General features: G+C 37.0%; 1 protein-coding gene across 1 annotated transcript; it reads left to right on the top strand.

Moving 5' to 3' along the window:
- The first annotated feature begins 9,845 nt into the window (after positions 1-9,845).
- On the top strand, positions 9,846-13,431 carry LOC119087130 (aphrodisin-like). The gene is made up of 3 exons (XM_037201771.1): positions 9,846-10,211; positions 11,947-12,086; positions 13,332-13,431. Exons 1-3 carry the CDS (start codon positions 10,161-10,163, stop codon positions 13,429-13,431), a joined length of 291 nt encoding a protein of 96 aa, XP_037057666.1. The 5' UTR covers positions 9,846-10,160.
- Positions 13,432-14,315: the final 884 nt, after the last annotated feature.

The raw sequence follows: 14,315 nt of genomic DNA, 5'->3' as shown, positions 1-14,315 counted from the left end.
TCTCCCCCGAGGACCGGATCGACCTGGTAGACTCAGTCCAGGCAGGTCCAGTCCCCCCTCCCAGACCGAGCCAAGTGTCCCTGCATAAGTCCCAGGATTCAAACAGCCAACTCATGCAACGAGCCCAGGACCTGGCACCAACGCACAGCTGCCTCCCAAACAGATCAAGCCAAATGACTGTCTCACCCTTCAGGGGCCTGATCCAGTTGGGGCCCCTCAGCCTTTGGTTCATAGATCCTGTGCTTCCATTCATTTGGTTATTTGTCCCTGTGCTTTATCCAACCTTGGCTTCAACAATTCTCGCTCATATAAACCCTCTTCTTTCTCACTAATTAGACTCCCAGTGCTCCACCAGGGCCCAGCCGTGGATGTCTGCATCCAGATTCCTCAGTCCTTGGATGGGGTTTATGGCACAACTATCAGGGTGTCTGGCCATCCCATCACCAGAGTAGGTCAGTTCCTGCCGTCTCTCGACCATTGCCAGCAGTCTTTTGTGGGGGTATCTTTGTGGATCTCCGTGGGCCTCCCTAGCTCTCTGCTTCCTCCCCTTCTCATGTGGTCTTCATTTACCATGGTCTCCTATTCCTTGTTCTCCCTCTCTTTTCTTGATCCAGCTAGGATCTCCCACTCTCTTTCCCTCGACCTCGCCTTCATTGTTCCCACTCATGACCAGGCTGTTCATGTAGATCTCATCCATTTCTCCGTGTCTTTTTTGGGGTCCCGTTTTCCAGGTAGCCTCACTGGTGATGTGAGTAGCAGTCCAGTCATCCTTGTTCCACATCTAGCATCTTCCTATGAGTGAGTACATACCATATTTGTCTTTCTGAGTCTGGGTTACCTCACTCAGGATGATTTTTTCTAGATCCATCCATTTGCCTGCAAACCGTATGATGTCATTGTTTTTCTCTGCTGAGTAGTATTCCATTGTGTATATGTGCCACAATTTATTTATCCATTCTTCAGTTGAAGGGCATCTAGGTTGTTTCCAGGTTTTGGCTATTACAAACAATGCTGATATGAACATAGCTGAGCAAGTGCTCTTGTGGTATGATTGAGCATTTCTTGGGTATATGCCCAGGAGTGGTATAGCTGGATCTTGGGGGAGATTGATTCCCAATTTTCTAAGAAAGCACCATATTGATTTCCAAAGTGGTTGTACAAGCTTGCATTCCCACCAGCAGTGGAGGAGAGTTCCCTAGTTCCACATCCTCTCCAGCATAAAGTGTCTTCAGTGTTTTTGATCTTAGCCACTCTGACAGGCGTAAGGTGGTATCTCAGAGTTGTTTTGATTTGCATTTCCCTGATGATTAGGGATGTTGAGCAATTCCTTAAATGTCTTTCAGCCATTTGGGTTTCCTCTGTTGAGAATTCTCTGTTTAGTTCTAAAGCCCATTTCTCAATTGGACTGTTGGTCGTTTTGATGTCTAATTTCTTGAGTTCCTTATATATTCTGGATATCAGTCCTCTGTCACATGTGGGGTTGGTGAAGATCTTTTCCCATTCTGTAGGCTGTCGCTTTGCCTTGTTGACCGTATCCTTTGCTCTACAAAAGCTTCTCAGTTTCAAGAGGTCCCATTGATTGATTGTTTGTCTCAGTGTCTGCGCTACTGGTGTTATATTTAGGAAGTGATCTCCTATGCCAATGCGTTCAAGACTACTTCCTACTTTCTCTTCTAGCAGGTTCAGAGTAGCTGGATTTATGTTGAGGTCTTTGATCCACTTGGACTTAAGTTTTGTGCACGGTGACAGATATGGATCTATTTGCAGCCTTCTACACGTTGATATCCAGTTATGCCAGCACCATTTGTTGAAGATGCTTTCTTTTTTCCATTGTACACTTTTGGCTTCTTTGTCAAAAATTATATGTCCATAGGTGTGTGGGTTAATGTCAGGGTCTTCAATTCGATTCCATTGGTCCACATGTCGGTTTTTATGCCAATACCAAGCTGTTTTTATTACTGTAGCTCTATAGTAGAGCTTGAAGTCAGGGATTGTGATGCCTCCAGAAGTTGTTTTATTGTACAGGTTTCTTTTAGCTATCCTGGGTTTTTTGTTTTTCCATATGAAGTTGAGTATTATTCTTTCCAGGTCTGTGAAGAATTGTGTTGGTATTTTGATGGGATTGCATTGAATCTGTAGATTGCTTTTGGTAAGATTGCCATTTTTACTATGTTAACCCTGCCTATCCATGAGCATGGGAGATCTTTCCATTTTCTGACATCTTCTTCAATTTCTTTTTTCAGGGACTTAAAGTTCTTGTCATATAGGTCCTTCACTTGCTTGGTTAGTGTTACCCCAAGGTATTTTATGTCATTTGTGGCTATTGTAAAGGGTGATGTATCTCTAATTGCCTTCTCAGCTTCTTTGTCCATTGTATATAGGAGGGCTACTGATTTTTTTGAGTTGATCTTGTATCCTGCTATGTTGCTGAAGGTGTTTATAAGCTTTATCAATTCCTGGGTGGAATCTTTGGGGTCACTCAAGTATACTATCATGTCATCTGCAAATAGGGAAAGCTTGACTTCTTCCTTTCCAATTTGTATCCCCTTAATCTCCTTATGTTGTCTTATTGCTCTGGCTAGAACTTCAAGTACTATATTGAATAAGTATGGGGAGAGTGGACAGCCTTGCCTCGTTCCTGATTTTAGTGGAATTGCTTTGAGTTTCTCTCCATTTAATTTGATGTTGGCTGTTGGTTTGCTATATATTGCCTTTATTATGTTTAGGTATGTTCCCTGTATTCCTGATCGCTCCAAGACTTTTATCATGAAGGGTGTTGGATTTTGTCAAATGCCTTTTCTGCATCTAGTGAGATGATCATGTGGTTTTTTTCTTTGAGTTTGTTTATATGGTGTATTACATTGATGGACTTTCGTATGTTGAACCACCCTTGCATCCCTGGGATGAAGCCTACTTGATCATGGTGGATAATTGTTCTGATGTGTTCTTGGAGTCTGTTTGCCAGTATTTTATTGAGTATTTTTGCATCAATGTTCATGAGGGAGATCGGTCTGTAGTTCTCTTTCTTTGTTGCATCCTTGTTTGGTTTAGGAATCAGGGTAATTGTAGCCTCATAGAAGGAGTTTGGTAATGTTCCTTCTGTTTCTATTATGTGGAACAATTTAGAGAGTATTGGTATTAACTCTTCTTTGAAGATCTGGTAGAATTCTGCGCTGAAACCATCTGGTCCTGGGCTTTTTTTGGTTGGGAGACTTTAATGACTGTTTCTATTTCCTTAGGGTTATTGGACTATTTAAATAGTTTATCTGGTCTTGATTTAACTTAGGTATGTGGTATCTATCCAGAAAAATGTCCATTTCTTTTAGGTTTTCCAGTTTTGTGGAGTAGAGGTTTTTGAAATATGACCTTATAATTCTCTGGATTTCCTCAATGTCTGTTGTTATGTCCCCCTTTTCATTTCTGATTTTGTTGATTTGGATTCTCTCTCTCTGTCTTTTGGTTAGTTTGGATAAGGGCTTGTCTATCTTGTTGATTTTCTCAAAGAACCAACTCTTTGTTTCATTAATTTTTTGTATTATTCTCTTAGTTTCTAATTTATTAATTTCACCTCTCACTTTGATAATTTCCTGGCGTCTATTCTTCCTGGGAGACTTTGCTTCTTCTTGTTCTAGAGCTTTCAGATGTGCTGTTAAGTCACTAGTGTGGGATTTCTCCAACTTCTTTATGTGGGCATTTAGTGCTATGAATTTCCCTCTTAACACTGCTTTCATAGTGTCCCATAAGTTTGGGTATGTGGTGTCTTCATTTTCATTGATCTCTAGGAAGTCTTTAATTTCTTTCTTTATTTCTTCCTTAACCCATTGGTGATTCAGTTGAGCATTATTCAGTTTCCATGAGATTGTAGGTTTTCTGTAGTTTTTGTTGTTGTTGAAATCTAACTTTAAACCATGGTGGTCTGATAGAACACAGGAGGTTATTCTAATTGTTTTGTATCTGTTGAGATTTGCTTTGTGGCCAAGTATGTGGTCGATTTTAGAGAAAGTTCCATGGGGTGCTGAGAAAAAGTATATTCTTTCTTGTTAGGATGGAATGTTCTGTAGATATCTATTAGGTCCAATTGGGTCATGACATCAGTTAAGTCCTTTATTTCTCTGTTAAGTTTCGATTTGGGAGATCTGTCCAGTGGTGAAAGTGGGGTGTTGAGATCTCCCACTATTAATGTGTGGGGTTTTATATGTGGTTTAAGCTTTAGTAATGTTTCTTTTACATATGTGGGTGCCCTTGTGTTTGGGCATATATGTTCAGAATTGAAACTTCATCTTGGTCGATCTTTCCTGTGACGAGGATGTAATGTCCTTCTTGATCTCTTTTGATTGATTTTAGTTTGAAGTCTATTTTGTTGGATATCAGGATGGCTACCCCTGCTTGTTTCTTAAGACCATTTGATTGAAAAGTCTTTTCCCAGCCTTTTATTCTTAGGTAGTGTCTGTCTTTGAATTTGAGATGTGTTTCTTGTATGCAGCAGAAAGATGGTCCTGCTTTCGTATCCATTCTGTAAGTCTATGTCTTTTTATAGGTGAATTAAGTCCGTTGATATTAAGGATATTAATGACCAGTGATTCTTCATCCCTGTTATTTTTGGTGGTAGTGTGTGTGTACTTCTCTTCTTTGGGGTTTACTGTTGTGGCTTTATCTATTGCCTGTGTTTTCGAGTGTGTATCTGACTTCCCTCGGTTGGAATTTTCCTTCTAGTGCTTTCTGTAGGGCTGGGTTTGTGGATAGGTATTGTTTAAATCTGGCTTTGTCTTCGAATGTCTTGTTCCTTCCGTCTATGATGATTGAAAGTTTTGCTGGGTATATTAGTCTGGGCTGACATCCATGGTCTCTTAGTGTCTGCATTACATCTGTCCAGGTCCTTCTGGCTTTCAAAGTCTCCATTGAGAAGTCGGGTGTTATTCTGATGGGTTTACCTTTATAGGTCACTTGGCCTTTTTCCTTGGCTGCTCTTAATATTCTTTCTTTATTCTGTACATTTAGTTGTTTAATTATTATGTGTCGAGGGGACTTTTTTGGGGGGTCTAGTCTGTTTGGTGTTCTATAGGCTTCTTGTATCTTCATAGGCATTTCCTTCTTTAAGTTGGGAAAGTTTTCTTCTATAATTTTGTTGAATATATTTTCTGTACCTTTGAGTTGGTATTCTTCACCTTCTTCTATCCCTATAATTCGTAGGTTTGGTCTTTTCATGGTGTCCCAAATTTCTTGGACATTTTGGTTCATGACTTTGTTGGCTTTAGTGTTTCCTTCGACTGATGAAACTATTTCTTCTACTGTGTCTTCAATGCCAGAAATCCTCTCTTCCATCTCTTGCATTCTGTTGGTTATACTTGCGTCTGTAGTTCCCGATCTTTTACTCAGGTTTTCTATTTCCAGCATTCCCTCTGTTTGTGTCTTCTTTATCTTTTCAATTTCCCTTTTCAGTTCTTGGACTGTTTCCTTTGTTTGTTTCATTACTTTTTCATGATTTTCTTTCAGTGCTTTATTGTTTTCTTGCAGGACTTTATTGTTTTCTTCCAGGAATTTATTGTTTTCTTGGAGGGCTTTATTGTTTTCTTGGAGGGCTTTATGGTTTTCTTGGAGAGCTTTATTGTTTTCTTATAATTTGTTTGCCCTTTCCTCTAGTTGTTTACAGCGTTCTTCCAATTTTCTTACTTTTCCTCTATACAAGCCTCTACCTTCTTCATGAAGTTACTCATAAGGCTACTTTCTTCTGCTTCTTCCAATTTTTGGTGTTCAGGTCTAGATGTTGGAGGCGGGCTAGGTTCTGGTGATGCTGTATTGCTCTTCATTTGTTGTATGTACTTCTGCCTTTACGTCTGCCCATCTCCTTGTGGTTCCTTCTTGGTCTTATCAGTGTACTTGTTTCACAAAGAGCTGACAGATTCAGGAAGACTCTCTCTCTTGTCCAAAAGGGAGTTCTCTTGTCCAACTCTCTGGTCCAGAAGGGAAGTCCGGGGCAGGCTCTGGTCCAGAATGGCAGTCGGGGACAGGCTGGGAGCTGGGGGCCGGTCTCTAAGTCTCAGGAGGTGGCTGTGGTCTCAGGCAGATGGGCGTGGGGGCAGGGTGTGGAGATTACAGGGGCTGCTGGGGGGCTTGGAAAAGGGGATCCCTCCCGGTGGGGCTAGAAGGGGAGCTGCCCGGTGGCCAGAACTTGGTGCCAAGTTGAGCAGGTCTTCGCGGAGTGGCTGGTGACCAGGGATGGGGTCGGGGTTGGACCCAGGTACTCACCCCTGGTCCAGAAGAGAAGTCGGGGGCAGGCTGGGCAAGTCTGAATATTTTTATTTTTTCGATTTCTTCAGATTAATATGTATATTTTGGATATTAGACTTTTATCTGTTCATAATTTTTGTTTTATTTATCTGAGTTCTTTTGTTCAATATATATATATATATATATATATATATATATATATATATATTGTATATTAGACTTTTATCAAATGACAATTTTTGTTTTATTTGATTTCCTGTGTTCAATAAGTATATTTTATATTGAACCTTCATCACATGAGAATTTTATTTCCTTTTTAAACTTCTTTGGAACAATATGTATATTTTGGACGTTAGAGCTTTATCAGGTGAGAATTTTTGATTTTTTAAATTTCTTCTTTGCAATAAGAAAATTTTGATATATGACCTTTATCACATGTGAATATCACACAGAATTTTTTGTTTTTCTGATTACTTGCATTCAATATTTTGGATATTTGTTCTTCATCATATGAGAATTTTTGCTTTATTTACCTACTTTCTTGTGTTCAATATGTTTATTTTGGATATTAGACCATTATCAGATGAGAATTTTTGTTTTATTTATCTAAATATGTTAGATAAATATGTTAGATAAATATATTTATCTAAATATCTTGTGCTGAATTTGGATATGTTAGACATTAGACGTTTATCAGATGAGAATTTTTGTTTCATTTAATTTCTTGTATTTAATAATGTATTTTGAAAATTAGATTTCTATCAGATAAAAAATTTGTTTTATTTAATTTCTTGGGTTCAACAAGTACATTTTTTGATATTAGACCTTCATCAGTTGACAACTTTGGCTTTATTTGTCTAATTATATTCAATATGATATTTTTGATATTAAACCCTTATCAGATGACAATTTTTGTTTTTTTAATTTTCTAGGGTTCAATAATATATTTTGTATATTAGAACTTTATCAGATGAGAAATTTTGTTTTTTTCATTTGATTTCTTGGTTTGAATATGTATATTTTAGATATAAATTGTTTATCAGGTGAGATTGGAGAAATGTTGTTCTGATTGTGTAGAGAAAGGCACTGTGGAAATGTATTTCTGATGACTTTGAGAAAGGTACTGTGGGTAATGTAGCTCTGATGATGTAGAAAAAGGCACTGTGGGACATGTAGTTTTGACAACACAGAAAAAGGCACTGTGGAAAATGTAGTTGTGATGAACAGAGAAAGGTACTGTTGGCAAGGTAGTTTTCTTGACACAGGGAAAGGCCCTGTGGGAAATGTAATTCTGATGATGTAAAGAAAGGCATGGTGGAAAATATAGTTCTGATGACACAGAGAAAGGCACTGTGGGAAATGTCATTCTGATGACTTAGAGAAAGGTTCTTTGGAAATGCAGTTTTGATGACGTAGAGAAAGCCACCTGGAAATGTAGTTCTGATGACACAGAGGATGGAACTGTAGGAAATGTAGTTCTGATTCTGTAGAGAATATTGCCCTCTGGGAAATATAGTTCAATGATGTAGTAAGGGCACTGTGGGAAATGTACTTTTGATGAAATAGAGAATGGCACTGTGGGAAATGTAGTTCTGATGATGTAGAGAATTGCCCCTTGGGAAATTTAGTTCTAAGGATATAGAGAAAAGAACTGTGGAAAATATAGTTCTGAAGATGACAAGAAAGCACTGTGAGAAATGTAGTTCTGAAGAAATAGAAAATGTCCATTGTGGGAAATGTAGTTCAGATGACACAGAAAATTCCCTGTGTGAAATGTAGTTCTGATGATGTAGAGAAAAGAACTGTCAGAAATGTAGTTCTGATGATGTAGAGGACGGCACTGTGGGAAAGGTAGTTCTGACCACACAGAGAAAGTCATTGTGGGAAATGTAGTTCTCATGACACCATGCTGGCTTTACATTTCTTCTAGATTCCTTCTTTTGCTGGGATGAAATATCTGAATCAAAATCAACTCAGCAGGATGGTGTTTATTTAATATTCATAGTAATAGGGTGTATTAGACTTAAACGTCCAGGTCAGAGTCCATTATTGGGGAAAGTTAAGGCTGGAAATGGAAGTGAGGTCTCCTTGCTCTCCCAGGATGCTCTTTCCTCCCTGGGAATCCGAGTTCTATGGAGGAGGCTCCTGGCTGTCCAGGTCTCTGGTCACTCAGCCTCATCCTTCACTGGCATTCTTTTTTCTGTCTTTTAATGTATTATTAATATATTTATTAATATAATATTATATTAATGTCAACATGTCGGTGGTGGAGCCCAGTCCCACGTGATCTGAGTATCTTGCATTCTCTTGCAGTCCAGGCCCACCTGCCTGGACAATGGTGCCATGTGCCATGAGCGAGGTCCTTGAACCCTCATCACAATCAGGTCAGTTCTTGGGTTGTGTCACTAAATCACAGTCAGGGCCGTCCTTCATAAACATGACAATACACTGAGCTGATAAGAAAAATTAATGGATTTAGAGTTTTTTGAGCTGAAATTAAATTTTTAATTTTTTGAAGTTAAATGTTATGACATTGAATAATAATGCTGTAGATAGCATGTCTTTAAAGTGACCACGTGCATACCCCATCATTTTCATAAAGATTTATTAATTTCATTTTATGAATGAATGCATGTGTTACATGAACCACTGGCATGGTTTGGCTTCATGCACTGTTGCATAGTTTCCATGAGGATCCCTAACGTGAATACTAAACAACAGGCTTCTAAATTGAAAGAATCATTTTAAATCTTTAAAAGTTTCTTTATAGCATTCAAATAAAGAAAATATGTGCAAATTTCCTTTAGCATGTGTGTTCTTGATATGATCTTTCATAAATATAAGGATACGGATGTCAGAGAATGTGGCCACGATTTGACCATGTGTAGTTCATAGGATTCTTTCAAACCTGCAAGGTCGATTCCCCAGCTAATTTTAAGCTGCACTTCACCCTCAGATTATGAGGTAAGGAAATATTCTAAGCACAAAACCACATGGCCTATCTGGGTGCCTGAAAATGTCCATAAAATTAGAACCAGGTATGGAAAGATGGCTGAGTGGTTAGACTTCCTGTTGCCTCCAAGACACAGGACTCTCAGCTTCCTTTCAAGCACCATGATGGTCTGCAGGCTGGCATGCTCCCCACCATGATGAAAAATGTAAATAAGCCATCCTAATTAAATATATTAATATATTTAGTATATTTCCATTGTATAAAGTAAAATTCATATTCCTTAATGTTAAACTCCAGATGATTTTTGACCACAGAAAGGTCACAGAGCAGATGAGGGAATCAGTGATGTGTGCTTCATCAAGGCACGTAAGTTCTCTGCTATGCATCTGTGATAGCGTTAAAATGTGCATATGAAAATTGTCATCTTCATTGTTTACAAAGTAACAAGCTCTAACTCATTAAAATTGGCCTCTTTAGACAATCTTAGAAATCATGGTAGAATTTTCCCCCTTTGGAACATTCAGTTCACCATTAGGTCCAATAGCAGAGTGAATATCATAGGTTATTGCTCAGAACCTATGAATTTCTAATGATGCAAATAATAACATAAATTGGCAATTTAAAAAGTGAAGTTTGAAACTCCATCTCCTTTATATAGCAGAGGATCCAAGAGTACAGTCTCATCATTGTCCTTCAAAGTTATATAATGTGTTTCCTTGTGTATTTGACAATAAGTCACATCACACCAGACTTCCCTGAATGAAAAAGTCATTGACAAAATGTAACAGTGTCAATCTAAGTCCTGGACTGACTGCCAAACAGGACACTCTGACAAATAAACAAGCTTCCAAAATGAACCACACTTTATATTGCATTCGACCCATGAAGGAAACAGATGGAAAGTGTTTTAGTTGATATCCTCTGTAACAACTGAAATACGGATCATTTCTCAAGAAGCTGGAAACCGAGACATAGAAAAATGAAGATTCTTCTGTTAACTGCTGTCATCGGCTTTGCTTGCACAGAAGAGGTACTTAATATTGGTTAAATTATTTTTCCTAAAGCAGAGCAACTTGCAATATTGTCGTAGACAGTGCAGCAATCCTTATCAATCAGTCTAAAGCTGCAGTTGTATTCACAGTAATTCTATCCATCAGAGAAAATGGATTTAATGTCTTCTAGTTTTAACAATGCTTGAGATTTTAATAATTCAGTACAAATATATGGTTTGTGTATATGTATGGTTATACATGAAAGACATTGTGATAGCATGCATTTCATAATTTTTAAAAAATAGAGCACAAGGCTTATATAGAATTATTCAAATAAATATGAATTCAATTACTCCTTCTCCACAAAAATGACTTTTAAGTTTGAATAGCCATTTTAATTAGTGTAATATTGCTGAAGTCTGTCTGTAGCAAGACTTTCTTTTGGATTTCCTTAAAAAACAATCATAAATTTAAGAACATAGAAATGTGTTATAAAAGAAATGTATTTTAATAAGGGTAGGTATAATGTGTAGGTTCCTGTGCAGGAATGACATTTTGTCTCAAAACTTACAGTAAATAAAATTTATTTATGGAGAAATACTTGTAATAAAAATGTGATTGTTTACTTTTGAGTCATTTGCTAGTACACTGTCAATAGGTTAATGGAAGTGTGATTTTGTTTTCCTGAACCTAATTCACTTTGTGCCATATAACTTTTCACGTTTCACCCATTGCATGCCTAGTAGCTGTGGACATATGTTCCCTTTGGACTCAGCCCTCCTAACATTTTTCACCAGTCTTATCTCTGACCATGTCCTCCAAACTGGAAAAAGATGGAATATTAAAATTTTAATCAACCTTTCTCTTATGGTTATGGATATAAAGCTCTCTTCTTTGGAAGAATGTCTGTTCAATTTAATAACCCCATACAATTTTCCTTCATTATTGGCATTTAATACTTTTTTGTCATGAGATATGAATACATTGACCTCAAAATTTCCTCCCTCCTATCCCCCTTTATGAGGCCATATTAATCAGATTTTATGTTTTTAATTCTTAATCTTTTAGTTCTTTGTAAATTACAGAAACTAGTCTGTTGGAGGAGTGTTCCTGAAAAATAGTTTCTCTCTGGTTTTTCTGACTCTCCATCCTACTAGGGATTTTCTTTAATTGAATTTTTTGGGGAGATACCATTTGTCAATACTTGAACTTTCTTCAATGATTTTGGTGTTCCATTCACAACATCTTTACCTGTGATTAGAAAGTCAAGGGTAGTCTAAGAAATCGTTTTTTTTTCTTTTTGGTTTTTCAACACCAGATTTCTCTGTGTAGTTTTGGTGCCTGACATGGATCTTGCTGTGTAGCACAGGCTGGCCTCAAACTACAGAGATCCACCTGGCTCTGCCTCTCGAGTGCTGGGATTAAAGGCCTGCGCCACCATCACCCAGCTAAGAAATCTTTTTTGTTGTTGTTGTTTCAGTACTTAAAAGATACAAAGCATGTCTGTTCAGTCTAAGTTTGGAAAGCAGTATATATGTGCACACTATTTGCAACACAAATTTCTTCAATTTTTTCATAATATAGTTTATGCATGGAAGCTCAAAGTTGTTTCATATTTCAGGGTTGTAGTATTTAGAAATAGGAAATGACATGGCTTACACACGTATCTCTGATAAGTATATCACAAAGGAATATCTACTAAATATTTTAATGGACATTGAAACTGGAAGTACAATATTTAACTGAGTTTTCAGAGTGCATATTCTTTTTCAGCTTTTAGAAAAATATCAAACCCTCTACTTAGCAGCTGATGATTTAAAATTAATAGAGGAAAATGGACCACTAAGAATTCATGTACGTCATATTCTACAACACAATAATTATGATGAAGTGTCCATCACATTTTATATCAGGTAAGCTACATTCATTCAGATACAAGAAGCAAAATACTGAATATTAATAAGTAGTGCATGGCCCCAATTTCCTTGACATTGTGTGAAAATAAGTCAATGATGTCAGATGGTTAATAATCATATAATATATATACATATATATATATATATATCATATCAACACAGGTCATGTTGTGCTGATATGTTATCGAGAATGCAGTCAAATGCAATGAAATTCATTGAGATACCAATGTGGGAAAGTGGTTCATCACATACTGGCTGTAGACTAGGATGTGTCAGTCTCGATATTTAGTTCAGCCTTCAAAATGCTGATTTCTATATCTAGAATAAGTTTATTCAGGGCATGGGAGGTCTATTTGGAAAAGAACAAAGGGGAGAAATTGGAGCTTCCATAATGATCACGATGTATTCCTTAAGTTGTGATATATTTCTTAAAGTCAAAAATAGAAGCCAATGATAGAGCTGTGCATGGAACCCTGGTAAGAAAGACTCTAGGCAAGAATAAATAAAGATGGCTTGAGCTGTTTGGGACCACTAGAATGCAATCTACTTGGTGGTCAAAAAGGTTCCCTGTGCCCACACCCCTTCCCTAACTCAGTACCTCAGCTTGAGCTGAGCCTGGACCATGGCAATAACCCTACATTTGTAAATGTGAAGATGATGTCGATGTCGTATTGTAACACCATGGGTCATGATGGAAACTACTTTCTAAAGAGTCAAAGGTGATTTTGGAGAATTAGTAGATTTTATAATAGTGACAGAGTAACATGCTTAGGAAAGAATGACTGAGATATTCATATGGTATACATACATCCCAGGAACAGATTTTCTATCCCCACCATTATGTGTACACCTGCCCTTCCAATACCTGCTGGGGTATGTATCAACACAGGAATCAAAAGATCTGTATTATCTAGGTGTTAGTGTGTGGCAAGTCAGCAAGTCTAAGTCCAAAGGATGTGTGTGTGTGTGTATGTATACACACACAGACACACCACACACACACACACACACACACACACACACACACACACACATATATATCAGTGTCTCAGTTCACAAATATATAAAACTTGTAAATTGGTCACAGAAGGACGATTTGTGGAGCAGGTGTGAACACTTTAGTAGAATTATCCATTCTTCATAGTGGATAAAAAGTATTGCAAGTTATCTGTGTGTTGAAGCCAAAAGATGTATATGCAATGTCACCTGATGAAAATAGAGTTATTGTTATTTTGTGTTTAGGCAAAAGGAAGGATGCCAACTCTACACACTTCTGCTTCGTAAATTTATTACTTTCATCGTAAGACCATCATGTGAGTATCTTATGCTTTCAGGTGACTAAATATATATACAGTGCATTAAATTCACACTCATAGTACTTAACACTGTAGTAGCTTTAACAAACTATTTTAGAAAGTAAACTGATTCAGAAGAGGTTGATATTTGCATCATTGTTTCAGATAATTCGAGATTGTTTCAGAGCAGAAACCAGAGTGAAAATATTTATGAGAGAATACTTGATAATCCCTGATGAATTTTCTACTCTAACAGAAAACTGGGTTCAGAGAGAAAAAAATGGAACCAGAGGTTTGTAAAATATCAAATCTATTCTGCTAATGATCCTTCTACGTCATTTTGGCTCCTCATCCTAAATTTCCACAGACATCACAACCCATGAACCAAGTGGGAACGTTTACACATTCTGTCCATCTTAAGTGGATAAGTCATTCTAGAATACATTTTACAAGTGTTTGAAACAGAAACAATGAAAAATGTATGAAGTTTAGTGAAATTATTGTCAGTTGATTATATGGACAATCTTGGTAACTGAGAGTTTTCTAGTATAGGATAAGATAGTTTTTGCATGAAGAAAACTAAATAAAATATTTTGCCTGATGATACAGTAAGAAAGTCAGTGTTTGGCATTCATGCCAGTCTGAAAATGTAGCAAGTGGTTTATGAAAATTATAAAACCTCTGATTGGGTTAAATCACCTGAATTTGATGAGAATAGAAAAAAATGATCCTACATATTTTGTTGGACAATTATAGAATTTCAGTACTATACTTTGTTAAATATTTGTAAAAAGTCTTATATAGAAAGTTAAAATTACACATTAGGTATCATGCTTTTTAGGGAAATATAAAAAATGCATAAACTTTTATTTTAGGAATATTTATTTATTCAAATAATATACTAACATTTGTGTTTTTCAGTTTTTATTTA

This window comes from Peromyscus leucopus, unplaced genomic scaffold, assembly GCF_004664715.2.
Source record: "Peromyscus leucopus breed LL Stock unplaced genomic scaffold, UCI_PerLeu_2.1 scaffold_1361, whole genome shotgun sequence".
Classification (NCBI taxonomy): Eukaryota; Metazoa; Chordata; class Mammalia; order Rodentia; family Cricetidae; genus Peromyscus; species Peromyscus leucopus.
This window is presented reverse-complemented; position numbering and strand designations above follow the sequence as displayed.